Consider the following 17,565-nt stretch of genomic DNA (forward strand, 5'->3'; position numbering starts at 1 on the left):
AGGGTCCGTGAGGGTGCAGGCGCACCTCTGCATGCCTGCCTATTGTTTTGTGACCGTGCAGACTCGACCAAGGAAAGTTTACATTACAGTGCACTAACTACACATGCGCGCCGCACTGTGGACTTACAGCTGATGCAAAAGAAGTATAACAGGATGACTCTGTGGCTGTTGGGTCTCCAACCATCCGTGAGTATAAACAAAGCTTTAGAATTTGCTTTTCTTGTCGGCCGCCTGTGGTGCAGGCGTAGTTGGTGCATGTCGACATTTGCACAAACCCTCGCACTTAACATCTAATAATAACATTATGTGGACTCACAGACACAAAAATATACTTGAGACTTTACAGCAGGCTTCTGTGTTAAACGTACGCCATCGTAACCGCAGACCCCTCTGAAAACCTACATGGGAACTGACACTGTAACCTTTCGCCTGCCTAGAAATGCAAAGATGTTTCGCGTCAGTGTTGCAGCTGTCCTGTTCCACACAGCTGAGTCGTCCTATTTATTTCTGGCTCTTTTGTGTTTTTCAGTGGATGAGTGAGAGAATAATAACCTTTACTATAAGAAATAACAAAATAATGAGCCACACATCTCAACAAACGTCTGGATGGTTTTGGATGTAACGTGTGATTGCATCCAAAAACAGACCAACAAAAAGCAGGGAACCAGGAGGGAACAAAGTCCCAGGATTTTATTGTTTCTATCGTGGCCGGCTCCATATCTAAAGCACACAACCACATCGTGACACGTGATGCAGGCCAGAAACGGCGTCGGCCATCGGCGTTGGTTACGTCTCCGCAGAGATTCATGTGCTGCACAGTGATGGCAGGTCAACATCTCCCCCTTGTGTTGGGTGCACTCTAAGCTGGGTGGATGGTGTGTGTGTGTGTGTGTGTGTGTGTGTGTGTGTGTGTGTGTGTGTGTGTGTAAAATCATGCTGCTATCCTGGAAATGAAATTTTAAGGCATGTGCATTTGATATAAAAGAAGCATAACAAACTGCACATTGTTCCATTTTGAAACCCTCTCTTTGGTTCGTCCTCGCTGGCTTTTGGCCACTGTTCTTAGAAGCCTGCCCAAACCCATCAACGTCGGTTGGACCGTCACCATCTGTTACAGATTAAGCTGCTTCTGGAGGGAGCTATTTGATTTCAGGGCTCGAGCATCCTCTCCTTATTCCACGTGTCAGGTTTTACTGTAAACACTGTTGTACAAAAACCAAAATCCCAGAAGGGGGGCCTTTTAAGCCAAGAGCAAACGGGCCGCTGCGCCGGGTTGGGCTTCGTGTCTGGTTTAGCTCTTAGCGTGCTGAGACGGGGGCTCTGCTGGGCCATTTAGAGGCAAAGCTGGGACGCCATGTTTGGAAGCTTTTGCTCTAAACCCCGCATTCAGGCAGTGTGCCGTGTGGTGTTGTGATGTATGAATCCCCTGGCCTCGCCTGACACAAGCGAGCCTGTCTGAGCCCATGTCTTCGCTGAGTAGGAGGCCGTGGACAGAGGCTGCATTGTTCCCCTAAAGTAACCCAAGCTGAGGGCAGCCGCTGCCCAGAGGGGGATATCAAGTTGTTCTCTCCCCACCAACAGCAAATCCCAGCTTAAGCTCCGGGGCTTGACGAGAAAGTAGAGAGGCAGCTGACTGTTTGGACGACGGCACAGTTCAAATAAACAGTTCAAATCCCAACCAGCCTCCCCTGTACTAACCCTCCCTCGCCAAGCGCTGCAGTCCAACAGCCATAGCTCATCACTCCGAAGCTCGCCAGCGGCTCTCGGCTAATTTGCGGTATTATTTTGAATAGTTTGTTGATGTTGCTGCACTGATTTTCTGGAGAAAAAGGATTCAGGAGAAAGTGAGAATTCAGGCCCGGCGTAAACGCGCTGCTTCCTTTTTATTTTCTGAGCAACTTGTACGTTTGCCACCACGTCAGCAGGCCGCACTGCACTCCCCAGCTACGTGAGGACAGGAGAGAAGGGGCAGCCATTAACAGCTTCGTTTCTGCCCCGGGTGCCCCGCTAAACTGACTGCAGTGAAACCTGAGCGAGGCGGTAATGAGACGGCACTTGACACACCCGCACATGCGCTCGCACAGACACATTAGCTGCTTGTGTAATGCCAGTGAAAATGTAAGAAAAGAGGCTGCGTGCAATCGATGCTTCACCAGAACGTTAGACATTTGATCCAAGTGTTCAAGCTGTTGCCTATCTGAGTTTTCCTTCTATAGCTTTAACGCACAGCTCGGCTCTACTGAGTCGGGTCCTTGCAAACAGCCCGACTGCGCAGTGTGGACATGTGTAAAACCAGTTGGCCCCGTCTGAAAGAGAGTGAAAGAGGCCCAGACTGATGACTCTCTGGGGACAGATTTCTCTTTCCAGCCTTCCATGCTTCTCTCCCCAGTGAAATCATGGCGGTGTCAGCGTGTCAGCTCGAGCTGTCACTCTGCGTACTGCTGCAAGCCAGCTCATATTCTACCTCCTGGCTACAGAGAGAAGGGGGGAGGGAGAAGAAAAGAGAAGGAAAAGGGCTTTTTCTGCACTTGACACAGCAGATGAGCTGAGTGTCAGCACCCCTTAGTGCAACTCCAGAGTCTTGAAAATAAGAAAGCGGGAGCCAAAGCTGTCCATCACCTCAGAGAGGCAGCTGCACAATTAGGAGTCACCCCTTCCCCAGGGGCTGCTTTAGTATAGTCCACTATGCTTGGCTGACAAACTGACAGGTCTTCATGGAGGACAGGCCAGCGCTGAGCAGCTCCAGCGCTCTAGCCGTGCATCTCAACCAGGCTGGCAGTGGACATGTCATGTGTGTGAGTGTGAGAGGGAGGAAGCTGTTTATGAGCCGGGTTTTTATCAGCATGTGACTGTAATTGAGATTTAAGCGCGTCTGTGTTTGAAGTTTATCCGCTCTGATTGTCTATTGTTCCTCTAAGCTGCTACGGTGACTGACAAGAAACACGTGTCGCGGTGCCAGCTGGCGTGCTGCGAGATGCTCGAGTTGTGCTGACACACGTCAGTGTTCCCGTCCAGTTTTGTAGACTGAAATAATGTCAGCTCCTGGATAGAAAACAGTTTCATCCACATTTAACTTAAAAGATACAAATAAATCTGTTTGTGTTTCACAGCAGGCCTTTGCTGAGGATTCATGTTTGTGCTGGAAATCAAACCCCTCCTTGAAAGCCCACGGCGTACAGCGTGGGGTGTAACTGCACATGGCGTCAGCACACGACTACTGTGATTGGCTTGTTCTCTACCGTCATTCCTCCTGTGCAGGAAATTCCTGGAGGGAGAATGCTGAAGCTGTGGGGAAGTGTGCATGAAATGGAAAAGATTCCCCCACAGAGGAATCTAAACCGGGCTTTAGTCCCACATAGCAAAGCCTGTATGGCTTGGCCTGCTATAGTTTCACAGCATCTGTATACTCACCTGCAGGAAATGTCCTCCCTGCTAATTTCATGCTGTTGACTGAAAAACAAGCCATCGGCTCCAAGACTGAAAACAACGTGTGTGTGGTTAGTGGTTATGCACCACACACACACCATAATGTAAAGAGTCATCCCGTTTTTTTCTCCATGGGAAAGCCTCAAGGGGAAAGACGGCTTACATTTAACAACCTGCTACATGACAAAAACAAAAAATGCTCGAATATCAAGTTAGCAAATATTCTGCACTCCTGCAAAAGTCCTGTCGCAACAGCAAAGTGATAAAGCTAATGGCAAGCAATGTGATGTTTATCCAGCCTTGAACGTATTGTGTAAATCAAAATGCACCCAGCTTAAGTTTAACCGGTAAAGGAATCAGAGGCGTTTCATGGCTGGCTGAGAAAGCGAAGCACTGACACGCGATACGCCTCGGGGAATGACACACATACAAAAAATGGCCACGTCACATTTTCTTACAGCGATACGAAGCCCTGTGAGAAATCCCAGCAGCTCGCTTGCATACACTGGACATGTCTGAGGTCAAACGGTCTGGTTGGCTCCACAGCTGCCTCGTCTCTCAGTGTAGATTTACACCAGTGTGACAGTGTGTGCACTGACCAATTGCTGCGGACTGGATGGATCTGACACATTACACGCTACTGTTATTTCAAAGCCTCAGTGAGCCGGAGTACATGACAGCCAGGCCTGCAGAGGATCTGTCAACCGCCGGCAACAAGTGTCCCCCTGAGAGCTGCCCCGCACAGACCCCTGGCAGGAGATGTCTATCCCTTTGGCCAGCTTTCCACCCATCCCTTCTGCTGGTCACCTGTGCCAGCATGCCCGTCATCGAGTCCCTGACCCGGCTCTTCTCCCATTACGTTCCCTTCAGCCTGACCTCACACCCTCGGCGATATATAAAGATTTGCTCTCTAAAGGAGAGCTAGAAATGAGACACTGTCCCGCCACTGATCCCACTGCTGCATCCTCATATGCACATAAAGATGGTGATGGTGGAGAGGGTGAGGGCCAGTTTCAGGGGGAAGGTGACCTAACACTTTAGACCCAGAGAGCTTGTCTAAGACGGAAAGATTTTCCATGTTGTCGTTCTGAGCGCTGAGATCGAGACGCAGTTGAGAGCGTTACAGAAACAGCTGTAATCAGACCTGCTGTGGGTGGAAGAATATTTTCGCTGCAGCTCTCTGTTAGTAAATGTCTTCGTTATGACTCAGGAGAGAGGAGACGGAGCACATTGTGTCAACAAAGAGAGTTTCAGTACAGTGCCGACGGATGCTAGCAAAGGTAGGAGACGGGACAGAGAGCCTCTCTGCTCCTTTCTGTCGCTCGTGTGTTTTCCTCCTCCCATTTGCCGCTTGTACGCTTGTCATGCTGTAAACATGTGTAAGTGCTTATTGGCTGTGGTCTGGCAGCTGATCTTCTATGGCTTTGCATCTGTCAGAAGAGCTCTGAACATTCATTGGCTTATGAAGCCCAATTACCCGAGATTGCTACCATTTCACAGAGGATCACAGTCACAGACGGTCTTTCTCAGAAGAGGAGTCGAGGTTTTATGTCTCGGTTAACCACACGCGCCGCGCACCACGACCTCCCCGCGCATACGCCACACGCAGCCACACTATTTATATTTATATACGCACTTGGCTTCTCATCTCATGCTTTGGCTTCCCGTCTTGTAATACAAAATTCATAAACTAAATGAGACAGCCATGAAATATAGATGTTCAGAGAGGCGGCTTAACAACTCTCCCCCACCTCCCACTGCTTGTGGCCTTTTGCTCAATCACAGCTTGCTAAAGCAGCAGTTTGTGTTACTGTGAGGTGATATCAGCAGGCTGTGGTATTCTCACTGAAAGATTACACATGTCACGCTCTCACAGCCAGAATAGTTGCCCCGCTCACCCCAAACCTCCCCCCAGCCACCAGCTTTATTTCTGTTTGGTTTCCCCTTCGCCTGCCACCCCTGGGAGTCTAGGACTAATAAAACAGCTCCAGTCCAAGACCCTCCACAGGGCGAGATGTCCAAGCGTTGCAACCCGACACCCCTCGCAGCTCTGGCTTTAGAGAGCTGCTGACATGACAGAGAATCCTGGAGAGCCAGCAGGGGAGCATTCATCACTGTCGGCCCACAGAGCCCTAAACACCCATCTGGGGAATGTCCAATACGCATACATGTGCACGGTGAACCCCCCCTTGCTGAGAGGTGCCTCGAAACTCTGAAGACGCAAAGAGGCTTCACTGAGTGTGATGTTACCGCTCTTAAAGCAGCTAATGCTGTTAAAGTCTTTAGAGCTGAAGCAGGGAGGGATAAGGAGCTAATAGACGGGAGATTCTCTGGAGGCTTTAGCTGTGAGATCAGGGGCAACGCTTGCCCAGCTAAGGTTACTGCAGCTGGGTTTCAGCTTCTCTGGAACTAATATCTCGAGTCTTCTGACCAACATCGTATTTAGAAATACTTGGTTAGAATAATGGAAATACCCACATCCACCCAGTAAAACTCCACCAGACACTCACATAAAGCTTCTGCAGGGGTGACGGTTGATTGATGGGGATAATCCTGTGCACAGCTCAAGTCGCTGAACTGGTTGTCAGCTGTCTGGATCATCTTTATTTGTTCTACATTTGTATAATTTGCAAATCTGGAAGATAATTTGCATAATTTGCAACGTTTGTCTTCCTTGGAATAGCTCCGTCCACGATCTGTGCGTGGTGTGTGCGTTCTCCAGCGCTCAAGAGCACTACAGAGCAGGACCGAAACGTGAGCGATCCCTCACATGTCTTTTGCTAATATATCCTCCATGCTGTTACGTTGGGAAAAGATGGACTTTGCTGCTAATGCGAAGCAAGTTTTGTATTAATTGAAGGGCTGGATTGCAGTGAGCCCGGACGTCATAAAGCTGCAGAGGCATGAAAAGAAAGGAGCCCTTTGCTGTGGACTGAGTGTGCGAGCTCTGGCAGAAACTGGTGGCCTGCTGTTTATTGTTCTCTTCTGTGTGGGAGGGAGATCTGTTAAAGATGTCTGCCATTAATGCGACTGCAGGCTTCATTAAGAACAAATAAACAGAAACCGGTCCCTCACCGAGGAGCTCTTTGGGGAACATATGCTGTCTAAAGCACTCCCGAGGTCAGAGCGCTGTCAACACTTGCTGCTCAATTACAATCTAATTTTGTTGTTAAACAAAATATGGAGAAAGGAGAGGAGCAAGTGTCAGGGAGTAAATGGTCCCATGCTAAGACCTGAGGATGAAAAACACGGGAATGGGAATGTTTTCAGTTGTCTGGAAGCCCAGCTCTGCACAGGGAGAGATCCAGATTATAATTAATGTTTACTGAGGCATGCCAATGAGCGGCAGAGTTTTCAGCGAGGGCCACAAATTCTTGTTCGTGGCTGTGTGCGCACTTGATTGATTGAAGTTGAGCAAACGGCCTCTCTGTGTTTGTTTATGTGAGGCAGGATGATGCTTTCAGACGACGCTGCGTGAAGGACGAGCACAGCCTCTCAGCAGTGCTTTGAATCTAGCATCAGCAGCTCTATAGCAAATGAACCAGTTTCTTCTGATTGCCTGATGCAGAGCACGAGTGTCTCCGCTGCAGTGCACTAACTCTGCTGATTTTTGCACAACAAGAGTGTTGAAGCGGTGACAGTGGAGCATCAGAGGTCTCTCTGGGGGTTCATAGTTTTTTTTAATGCTTTGCTTTTGCAGCCTATCGATGCACCGCAGTGCTAAAGCCCACGCGCTACATTTGTCTCACCATATCCAGCGAGGTCCAGCCTACATCTTCTGGACTGGCAGTCAGAATGATTTCATTAAACATTACAGTGTTGGTTGGTTGATCCACACTGTTTCCCTTAAATTTGCCACAGATATTAACGATCTAATAATTTTTCTAATAATCTTCTCTCTGATTTGATATTTTAGGCTTTTGGCACTTCAACATTAGATAGATTAACATAAAGAATATTTATGGTGTCGGGTGGATTACAGTGATTTCGGATGATTGTTTATGAAAGCTGTCAAAAACATTTCAGTCCCATCACTCTCAGTTTTTCTTTATTTTAGTGCTACTTAAAAATATTCATCATACCAGCTCAATGTCAGCATGTAGGTGTGGTGACATTAGCCTTCAGCTGCCACTCTAACGCTGCCACTTCACCACGGTTCCTCCGTTTGTGGAAAGTGGCTCTCTCAGCGGTTCACTGGACTCCTAAAGTTTTAGCTTTGTAACATTTTCGAGACTGACTGTTTCTTATTTGTTGCTGAGCTTATTTAAATCATAGCCCGATGTGTTGCTTTCAGAGCTCTTTTAGCCTGCTTCATATTGTCAGGTTCTATTTAAGTGCTTTCTTGGGTGAACAGGCCGGGCTTTGGCTGGTGAAATTGAGCTCAGCTGTCCAAAAAACGTGGTTAATCGCTGATAATTGATGTGGGAGCAGTTACTTTTTCAAGTGGGACTAGATGGGTTTGGATAGCTTCCCCCCCCCCCCCCCCCCCCCCCCCCCCCTAATAAATTAAGCCATCATTTAAAAACATTATTATATATTTACCTGGGTTATCTTTGTCTAGTGTTAAATTTTTTAATGATCTGAAACATCAACAGTATGTGCCTGTCTTCCTTTCCGACAGAAGACCTCTGTACAGGACAAACTCGCAGTCACTGCCAGAGGTTACCTGCTGTTGCATCATCTGCTGTCGTGTTAGTATCTAATGTGCAGCAGCGTGTCCCTGCAGACCCCCCCTCTGCTGTTAGCACCTGTTTCCTAGATCTTCTCAACATGTGCCGTGATGATTGAGATGTTGTTTATTGCAACTTGTGCTGTCCTTAGTCAAAATCAACCAAAGCAGGGATTTCTAGAAAAATTTAATTACAGTTTCTGTGACATTTCTTAAACTTTTTTTACATTATCTATAAACTGCACTATTTTATTTGTAGATGACAATTTTTCAAAGTGAGTTTTAAGAATTTTGTTAATAAGTAATTGTGTAGATTATACTTCTTATTGCATTCTTATCGTACTCATTGGCACATGAGACCATCAAAGCTGTCGTCCTCTGCTAGCATAGCACAGCAGGTTCAGGTCTCTCTGAATTTCACCTCTGCTCTCTACATAACTGTACACACAGCGGTCACGGCTCAGCTGCCAGTCCCGTGGCTCCTGCTATGTGTCAGGTTGTTGGTTTTGTGTGATTGGAGCCCTGAGATCCCTGGCAGGTTGAAATCCCATAAACGAGTATGTATCTAGCGGCTATTTTGAGGAGGGTGAGATGGAAGAGGTGACGGCAACGAACAGAAGCCTGGGATGTCACGCAGGTCTCTACAGACATCGCTTTGTCAGGATGCCTCCCGACCTGGGTGTAGCTGTCACTCGCACATGAAAGAGACGGATCTGCTTTGGCTGGAGTTGGGCAGTAATGTATTTTTCAGAAGGACAGGTGCTGACCTGCCAGTTGCCACTTGTTGTTAATCACTTCCATGTGCCAGGCTGTATTCAGCAACGACATTGAAATATAATATGCTAAATTAATCCCCTTGTGTGCTGCAGTAATGACCTGACACTATATTAAACTACCTAATGTTGTGCAGCTCACTTTGTCAGGCCTGCTGTCGCTCCCTCTGTGGAGCATTGCGCTGCAGTAGATCGGTTTCTCTCTCTGCACCAAACCAAACACCTTCCTGCAGGACTGTGACCCAAACAATACAGCGCTCTATTAAGCAACGTGATATTAGGGTTGCATTAAAACTGTACGGCAGAACATTTACAGCCGAGGTAGATGAAAAGCAGAGCAGTACAACTGAACTTCTGCTTCTAATAACACCTAAAAGGGCCACAGGCTCCTGATCCATGCTCATCATGTTGTATCTTAATGTTAATACAGTTTATTCATTTCACCCAAATCACAGCTGTAATCTAATCGTTGCGAGGCAGCATGTCATTTTAACCAGGTAGATGGATAGAAATCAGACGTGGTGCTGTGCAGCTAATGCTCTGTGAACAATAGAAGCTGGCTCTTCCCTGGATAGTGACTTATCCCTCTAAGTCTCTCATTGCGACTCCTGACAGCTGCACCTAATGAATGGCTTTCCTCCACACACACACAGACACACACAGCCCTTCGATGCCCCTCCAGCCTTTGGCTCACCTGCTAAGCAACGCACTCGCAGGCTTCAGTTTTTTACTTGCACCTACAAGTGCAACATGCTGCTTAAAAAACTGCAATAGTGAGAAAACAGCAGGGCTCTACATTTTCAGAGCCCCAAGTGGGAATTGCACTTATTTGTTTCCAGGGATGAAGACTGACAAATGAACCCTCGCGGGAGGGAAGCTGGCATATTCTCTTCTTCCTGCCTCACACGGCCCTAGAGTATTCATTATGACCAGAATAGACACCTTCTTTTTAGCATGTTAGCACATTCTCAAAACAAGCCTTGGACCGCAGGGACCCAGAGGTGCAACAGGAGCCTTGAGAATTGGGAATTTCTTCTCTCCCTGTCTGCTGTGGTGAAGCTGTTTGCCAGCAGCAGCCTCTCTTGACTGGTAATAGCATCAGTAAGTGGAGAAGATTGACATAGATTAGGGTGATGGATATAAGCGCTGCTGGGTTTTCTTCATTGATGCACATGAGGGTAGATCGGAGATGTGGAAGCGGCACACAGGAGTGGTTGGCTAGCTTTAACGAGACCCTCGTCTATTTTGCAACATTTTTCTCTTTCTGGACTGCGTTAAAGAGACAGAGACCATTCAACACAAACACATGGCAGGCTTGCAAAGTGTCCTTTTGTCTCCTGACAGGCTGGCAGATGTCCCGGGAAGCTCTTCCGTGTAGAGCGGGAGTCAATAGCCGTTATTTTGATCTCGCATCAGAATTGACCTCCCCTGACCTTATCTGTAATATTGCGTGCACCTGGGGCTGCTAATACCTCGCTTAGCATTTCAATGCTGAATGTTAGAGCTCTGTTAGCTCAGCCTGCTCCCATTGGAGTGTCTCAGGGGGGTAGTGTCAGGGAGATGGAAGCCACCAGTGACAGGCGGCTGCTCTGCAGTGCGGGTTGCTGCCTCAGCCCAGGGGAACTGGTTCCCATCTACACCTCTTTGGCAGGTAAAGGATTTAGCTGCTTCACCAAGGGGGAGGAGGAGCCCTTGCCCCAGCTCTAAACCCCCCTGAGGCCCAGAGAGAGCTAATTACAGTTTATGTATGCACTGTCATCTCCCATGAGCCTCTCTGCCTCTGGAGGAGTCAAGCTGGTGGCTGATGTCTGAGCACTTTGTTCTGTAGGAGGAGGTCCCTGCAGAGAAATACCCCGGACAGAGCTTATTATCCTTTTTTTTTTAGTTCAGCATTGCACAGCGCTTAGTCATTCTTTAGATGCAGTCATTTTGGACTAATGGAGTCCAAACAGGCCGTTTAAATGACATGTAATTGCTGTTGCTTAGCAATTACATGTCAGATGGCTATCACACTACATGCAAAGCTGAATTCATTCCCTGAAATGTTTTTACCCCACACAGTGCTCTTTTTATGCATATCATCAGTTGAGCTAGTTTGCATGTGGTAAAGAACATGCATCGGTGTTTCCAGAGAAGATTAGCACAACTGCACGTACTATTTGAATAAGCTAATTTTTCAACTGTAGAAGCGATGAAAAGGTGAAAGGCAGCAGAAACCTGATAAACGGCAAAAACTATGCACACACATCTGCACGCTGTCACTATTATTCAGCTCCAGTTTGCCTCTGGTATGGAACAGATCTCAGTTTGTGCAAGGTGCATGGAAAAGTGCCTCATTAAAAATGTAATGTGGCCTACAAGTGAAAGCACAGAAAACGAGAATGCTCTTAAAATGAAGGTCTTGAGTACAATGCACTACTGGTTCACTCTGAACAAGCAGAACACTTTTTGGTTCGTGTCGTTCCCCCCGGGGACGGTGTTAAAGGCTGCAGTGGTGTTTGTGCTGGCAGAGCCTAAGGAAGGTGTGTCAGTATGAGGAGGAAGAAGGAAAAACTGTGTCTGTTTGTGGAGCTGTCAGCTGATAAGCTCACACACCAAACATGACAGAGGAGATGTCACTAACAAGGACAGGAGCTGCTCACACTCACAGCTCACTCACTGTAGTGTCTGCAGTAGGGGGCTGTGGCTCTGCAGGTACAGCAGGTCGTGTGTTGTTTGGAAGCTTCGGTCTTTGGTTCCTCGGGTCCACCTCAGGATATCGTTGCATGTTAAAATGACATCATCGATACATTCATTGTGGCACGTCACGGTTAATCTGCACCTTTTATCTGTTTTTAACACTTGTTTTTGTGCAGTTCCAGATTTTGGCATCGATGTGCTCTCCACCAATGGCAGCCAGGAGCCTCACGGCCCAGGCCTCCTCAAGGTGTCAGGCCTAGAACGCAGTCAGGAGAGGAGCCAGGAGAGTTGCAGAGACAGCCAGCTGCCTGTACCCAGCACCCCCAATCCACCTTTGTCCCCCCCAACCCTCCCCGTGTCACTGCCCCAGCCCCAGCCATCCATCCCCCAGACCCCGTCCCCTCTTCGAACCCAGCCAAACGGGCCCACTCAGCCTTTAAACCACCTGCCCCCACGCTCAGAGGCTCTTCCCAGGCCTCAGTCACCCGCAGCCCTGCCTCTTGCCCAGGGCCAAGAGCCCTCACCAACCCCCCCTCCCCGGCACCAGCACCAGCCTGAAGTGCTATCCCACCCGAGGCCTCCACCTACACCTAGCCTTCACCCACACCCACCATCTCCCGCCCTTCCGAACCACCACTCTCACCAGCAGCACCCCATCCAGTCAGGGTCTCACCGGCCCCCATCGCGCTGCCACCCCCGACCCCTTTCTGCCTACAACAGCCTCAGCCTCAACGGCCACAGGTAAGCTACTGTCAGACAGCCTCGAAGTGCATGGGGAAAAAAGCTCCACACACCCACAGCTCTCATGTTCTCACATGCTCTAATGCAGAAAATTCATGCAGAGCTGTTCAGGCAACACCTCCATATTCACACACACTTGAAAATTCAAGAATATCTCTTGAGCTGGAAGTGCATATACGGCCCGATCAGTATGTAAATTGCAATCAGGAAGTCCCCCAGCCAAACTGTAGCGCTGATTATTAACAGCGGAATAAAAGGGCCACACTGCACCCTGAGTGCTGGGCTTTTTTTTAATCCACCCACACATCTGAGCTCGGACTCCCAGTAGTTTGGTGTAACCTTGAATCACCATATTGTTCATGCTTCGTGGATTTAAGGCTGTTTTGGATGAAAACAGAAGGAAAAGTGGCTCAGGAGACATTTTCCTAATTTAAAAGGATCTTCTGTGTATTCAAATATGTAGTTTATTTCATTGAAAACAATAGCAGCTAAGCTTATTCTATCGTATCAGTTGAGAAGCACCGAACCCTGTGAGCCTCTCCATTAATGTTAGACCTTGAGATAGCTCCTTCAGAAGCCACTCGGTCCCAACAACAGCTCTGCCTAGCAGGCTCTCAGGACTTGGCTTTCTCTGCCTGACTCTGCGCCAGCTCTGCCAGTCTGCCAGCGTGCCAACAGGGCCTGGCACCCGCATGTGAATAATCACGGCTGGGGCCCACAGCGACGAGCGAGCGCTGCAAATGAGCTTTTAGGCTTAGTGCGTGGAGCTGTGGAGACGCTAGCTCCGTGACTGCCCCGGGGGAAACCCACACACACTACAAAAGACTGTTTGCTCACACACGCCCTCTCGCCCGCTCATCCCATTTCCGATGCACATGTTCTGTACCTGGCTGTGGAGGAAGTGCCTTAGCAGAAGCTGTTCAAAGACAGATGCTCGTTCTGTTATGTTTGCCAGCGGCGGTTTATTTGCATCCGAGGCTGCTGCGAACGGGGTTTTCGCAGATCGTGTTTGCCCTGGATTCTGTGAAGCACGAGACAGAGACGGGGAGGCATTTGTAAATGGGAGGCAGCTGAGGCGTGAAAACGGCGTGCTAGGAACTGAACGTCAGAGCAGATGGAGACGAGGGGATGTGGAGGAACAAGTGTTAATTTTGACTGATCACGCCTGGCTTAACCACTTATCTGCCTTTTTCTCTCTCTCTGTCTTAATCTTTACAGCAGTAGCAGGAGCAGCACCCCAGGCACCAAGCCCCACGGACCCCCTACGCCCTCCCTGCACCTCCCCCACCACCCACCGCCTCCTCCGGCAGCCGCGGCAGCCTCCACTTTTCCCTTGGCCTTGCCCACTAACCAGAATAACCCCCACAGCTTCCCGTCTGCCTTGCAGTCGTCTCCACACCCACACCACCCCAATATGTTTGCTCCTCCAGCAGCCTTGCCTCCACCGCCACCATTGACGTCTAGCACCCTGCCAGTACCCGGACATCCTGCTGCTGGGAGTGCCTACTCAGGTAAACAGCACAAGCAGCTCGCAGATGTCTCCACATCGCCCCCAAGTGGTTTGACAGAGGACTGCACATTTGACTGCAAAAGCAATCAGCAGGTTCTTATTTAAACCAGTTGTTGCCGGGAAGCTCGAGACACATGACAAGTACATAATGAATGATGGACGCAGAGCGGCATTTCATTTTGAAGCATTCGATACGCAGAGACGATGCACATGCTGCCCTGGTAATTATTTAAAGAAATAAGCAGCCACGTCCAAGATGATCCACGTGCACGTCATGCCATCGCTTTGTGTGTTTATAGTTGTGTGGACAGTTCAAGTTCACACTCTCGGTCTGCACGCATTACAAAAGCGATCACAGAGCCTGTGCACATTTCTGCGCGGTGCTGTCAAGCTAAATGTCAGGGTCAGTGCGGGGAGGGGCTCTAGCAACATTCCCAGAACGTCCATTTCACCTGGAACGGCGATCATGTGCAACAAATCAATTTGGTCAATACGGGACGGAGCGAGCTGGATGTTTTCCAAAGATACTAATGAAATTTTTATGAAGAGAAAATTCCAGCCGCGCTCCCAGCCCAATAAAGCCTGAAACGAATGCAGAAGATATTGTAGCGAGCCACTGTGGAATAGGAAGGATAAGGTTACTCTGGAGGAGATATAATCTCTCAAGGCTGGGTTTGTTGAATTTAGAAGAAAAGCCAATGATTACTTGAAATCCATTCTTCACAAAGGTTATTAGAAAAAGCCGATCCGCGCTCTCAGAGGGGCTCGAGTGTATCAAATCGCCACATTTTGACAGTTCCAGCAGTCAGACTGTTCTAATCATGTCGAGCTTCGCTTCGAGGGAAAATGACACGCTGGTAATCACAACCATTTCCTGCTTGTTTCCTTTTTTGACAGCTTGGCTTCTTATTTTGATGACATACAGAGCTGTCACACGGGAGCGCGAGGTCCTCCAGGGGTCTGCGTGTGACCTACAGCTGGGCGGACTGTAGGGGGTCTTAATTAAAGAGAAATGTATTTAAAGTTCTCAGATGAGGGTTATTTGAGTCTGCAGCTCTAATTGCTAATAGCGCTCTGCTGTCCTAATGCTCCGCCCTCTTCTCTACAGAGCAAGACCTTCTGCGCCAAGAGCTCAACACCCGTTTCCTGGCGTCCCAGAGCGCCGACCGCGGTGCCTCGCTTGGCCCCCCGCCCTACCTGCGCACTGAGTTCCACCAGCATCAGCACCAGCATCAGCACCAACACACCCACCAGCACACCCACCAGCACACCTTCACGCCCTTCCCACACGCCATCATGCCCACCCCAGCACCGCCCATGGTGCGTACCCCTGCCAGAAATGTGAGGATAAGTAGAACACACCTGTGTTGGGTTGGGGCGGTGGGCGGGGCAGGGGTCTACGTTCTCGTAATGACTTCTACATGTGCGGAGCGGTGGGCGGCTATGGCACCAAAAAGTGTTTTCGCGTTGCGGTTTGGGAGCGCGAAGACTTCGTATTTTATTTTTTAAATACTCTGACATGTGTGAGAGCGGCACGCCGTGGGGACCTGCGGGTTTCTGTGGCGGCCGTTCAACGATGACCGTGCGCGTCCGTCCACGCCACAGCGATGCCTTTATTCTCCCACAAAGCCTTTCTAGTGTTTTCTCTGGCATACGCTGAGACTCCAGACTTGAACGCTGTTATTTTCTAAATTGGCAATAACTTGCCCTGGAGCATGTTAACTTCAGAGCCAGCTTTCAGAACATAATACACTTAATTCATTCTGATTTTAATGACATCATTTGGTCCCATTTGGGGGTTTTCATTACTGGCAAATGTATTGCATTAAGAGCCGCGCAGTTTGGGAGAGAACCACAGGCAATGGGTGCCTGAACCTAAACTCTCACAAACACATACACATTTGTAACTGCCTGACCCACAGAGGTTTGCTTGGCTATCATGATACCTCAAAGGCAGCATAGTGAGGCCTCTGACAGCTAATGAGGCCATAAAAAGGCTCTTTATGGCTGCAGTGTTTAGTCTTGGCTGTGGAAATGTTCGCCCTGAGCCTGCGCCGCACCACTAAAAGCCAATCAAATGAGAGCCAGCTCATGCTAGTTTACAAGGTCTTCAGATGATCAGGAAACGGGGGAGGATGAAAACATTGCGGCGCGGGGAGTGGTTGAACTTGGATCCCGCTCGGTAGACGTCTTAGATCTTCATCTATAATCGTATTTTCGGTTTTAAATGCAGTTTGTGATGTTTTTTTGTGTGTTGGCCTGAAACAAAAGAGGCCAATCTTTGTACTTAGCTCTGTTTCATTTCTCCTACAGTTTGACAAATATCCAACAAAAGTCGACCCCTTCTACAGACACAGTGTGAGTTTCTCTACTGCGTACTAGCTTCCAGCTTCAGATTTGTTGCTTGCCCATTTTGCCATTTCAGCCCATGCACCGTACATCTGCTTCCTAACGGTTACTGCTCCATGTCACCCTTCGGCCGTAGCTAATGATGTGATGCAACAGATCGGGATTCTTAAATCCTGGAGTTTAACAGTTACTGTGTGCATGTGATGATAAACACAGTTGCTACGTTACCTCTCTGTCTCGCTTATTTCCTTTTTTCCAGTCACCAGCAGTGGCGTCCTCAAAATTATTATTCAATAAAAGCAAATGATTTCAAACACTGGACTCGCTGTCCTACCGTTTTGCTGAAATTTTCAGAGCGTGCTTCTGCCTAGTGTGCTTTTTCTACAGACTATTAAACTGATTTGTCCTCGATAGCTAGGAGGCAGATTTTACTATCATAAAAACCTATTTGTATTCAGATCGACCCGCTTCCTAGTTTGTTTTTAAGTGCTTCATCTTTTTTTGTTTTTTCCCCCGCTGGTATAATGGTCCCGGCAAACACGCTGAAAGCATTCCTTCTCTATAAAACATAGTGGCATCTTAATACTTGGTGCACAAGAGGAGTGGAGTTGCATTTAAAAAGCTTGCAGCACACCCTCGAGTCCAGCTTTAAAGAATTCCAATGCGCGACTGCAGCAATGCAAGCACGTTTGCCAAACACGCACTCGTTACTTTGGCTAATATGACTGTTAGGGACAATTATGCAAAGCAGATGATTGCATATCTGTTTCTCTACATACAGATACGTTTATGAAAGCCTTGAGCGCTTGTTTGACTTACTTGTGTTTTGCGTGTATTACAACATTCTGCTTTTCATATCAAAGGTTTTTTCTCCTGATTTAAATCCAGCGGGAACAAGCAGTGAATATTTGATAAACAAGCCGTTTGTGTAACACGTAGGCAATCATTTGTAACTAAGCAGTCACTGCGATTAAACTGCGAGGTTTAAACACCACCACAAACTGCCTGCTCTGTTTAGACTGACTCATAAAGCCGCATTTCACCGATAGACCGAATCGTCCTCACGCCTCCTCTCGCTCTTTTCTTCTTCCAGCTCTTCCACTCCTACCCTCCAGCCATGTCTGGCCTTCCCCCTGTCATCCCCCCAACCGGGCCCTTCAGCTCGCTGCAGGGGGCCTTTCAGCCCAAGGTGAGACACCACCACACACCCACAGACAGACTAGCCGGGAGGGGGCGAGTTATATTCAGAGAATAATTTTCGATCGTCTGCTGCTCTCCAGACCTCTAATCCACTGGATGTTTCCGCAAGACCCGGAGCCGTCCCACACACGTTCTTACAGAAGGACCCCAGGGTAAGAGCACGTACACGCCACCCACCGTGCACCAGGAGACCGGACTGTACAGGCTCCATAGGTTTG

The 17,565-nt window shown here is 48.6% G+C and overlaps 1 protein-coding gene across 12 annotated transcripts in view; it reads left to right on the forward strand.

Moving 5' to 3' along the window:
• auts2a (activator of transcription and developmental regulator AUTS2 a) overlaps positions 1–17,565 on the forward strand; it is a 355,571-nt gene that overhangs the window by 325,339 nt on the left and 12,667 nt on the right. For 8 of the 12 annotated variants that reach the window (XM_086307757.1, XM_086307760.1, XM_086307759.1 and 5 more), the window contains 6 exons: positions 11,724–12,288; positions 13,507–13,799; positions 14,907–15,139; positions 16,112–16,156; positions 17,241–17,336; positions 17,428–17,499. In XM_086307757.1, coding sequence (XP_086163883.1) covers positions 11,724–12,288; positions 13,507–13,799; positions 14,907–15,139; positions 16,112–16,156; positions 17,241–17,336; positions 17,428–17,499 — 1,304 coding nt within the window. Of the gene's footprint in view, positions 1–4,220; positions 4,707–11,723; positions 12,289–13,506; positions 13,800–14,906; positions 15,140–16,111; positions 16,157–17,240; positions 17,337–17,427; positions 17,500–17,565 lie in introns of those variants that run through there. The other 4 variants (XM_086307768.1, XM_086307763.1, XM_086307764.1 and 1 more) reach the window with 4 other exon arrangements.

This window comes from Aulonocara sp. 'chitande type north' Nkhata Bay, linkage group LG10 (assembly GCF_057382095.1).
Source record: "Aulonocara sp. 'chitande type north' Nkhata Bay isolate Kocher_YH1m ecotype deep benthic linkage group LG10, A_spYH_male_GT1.1, whole genome shotgun sequence".
Taxonomy (NCBI): domain Eukaryota; kingdom Metazoa; phylum Chordata; class Actinopteri; order Cichliformes; family Cichlidae; genus Aulonocara; species Aulonocara sp. 'chitande type north' Nkhata Bay.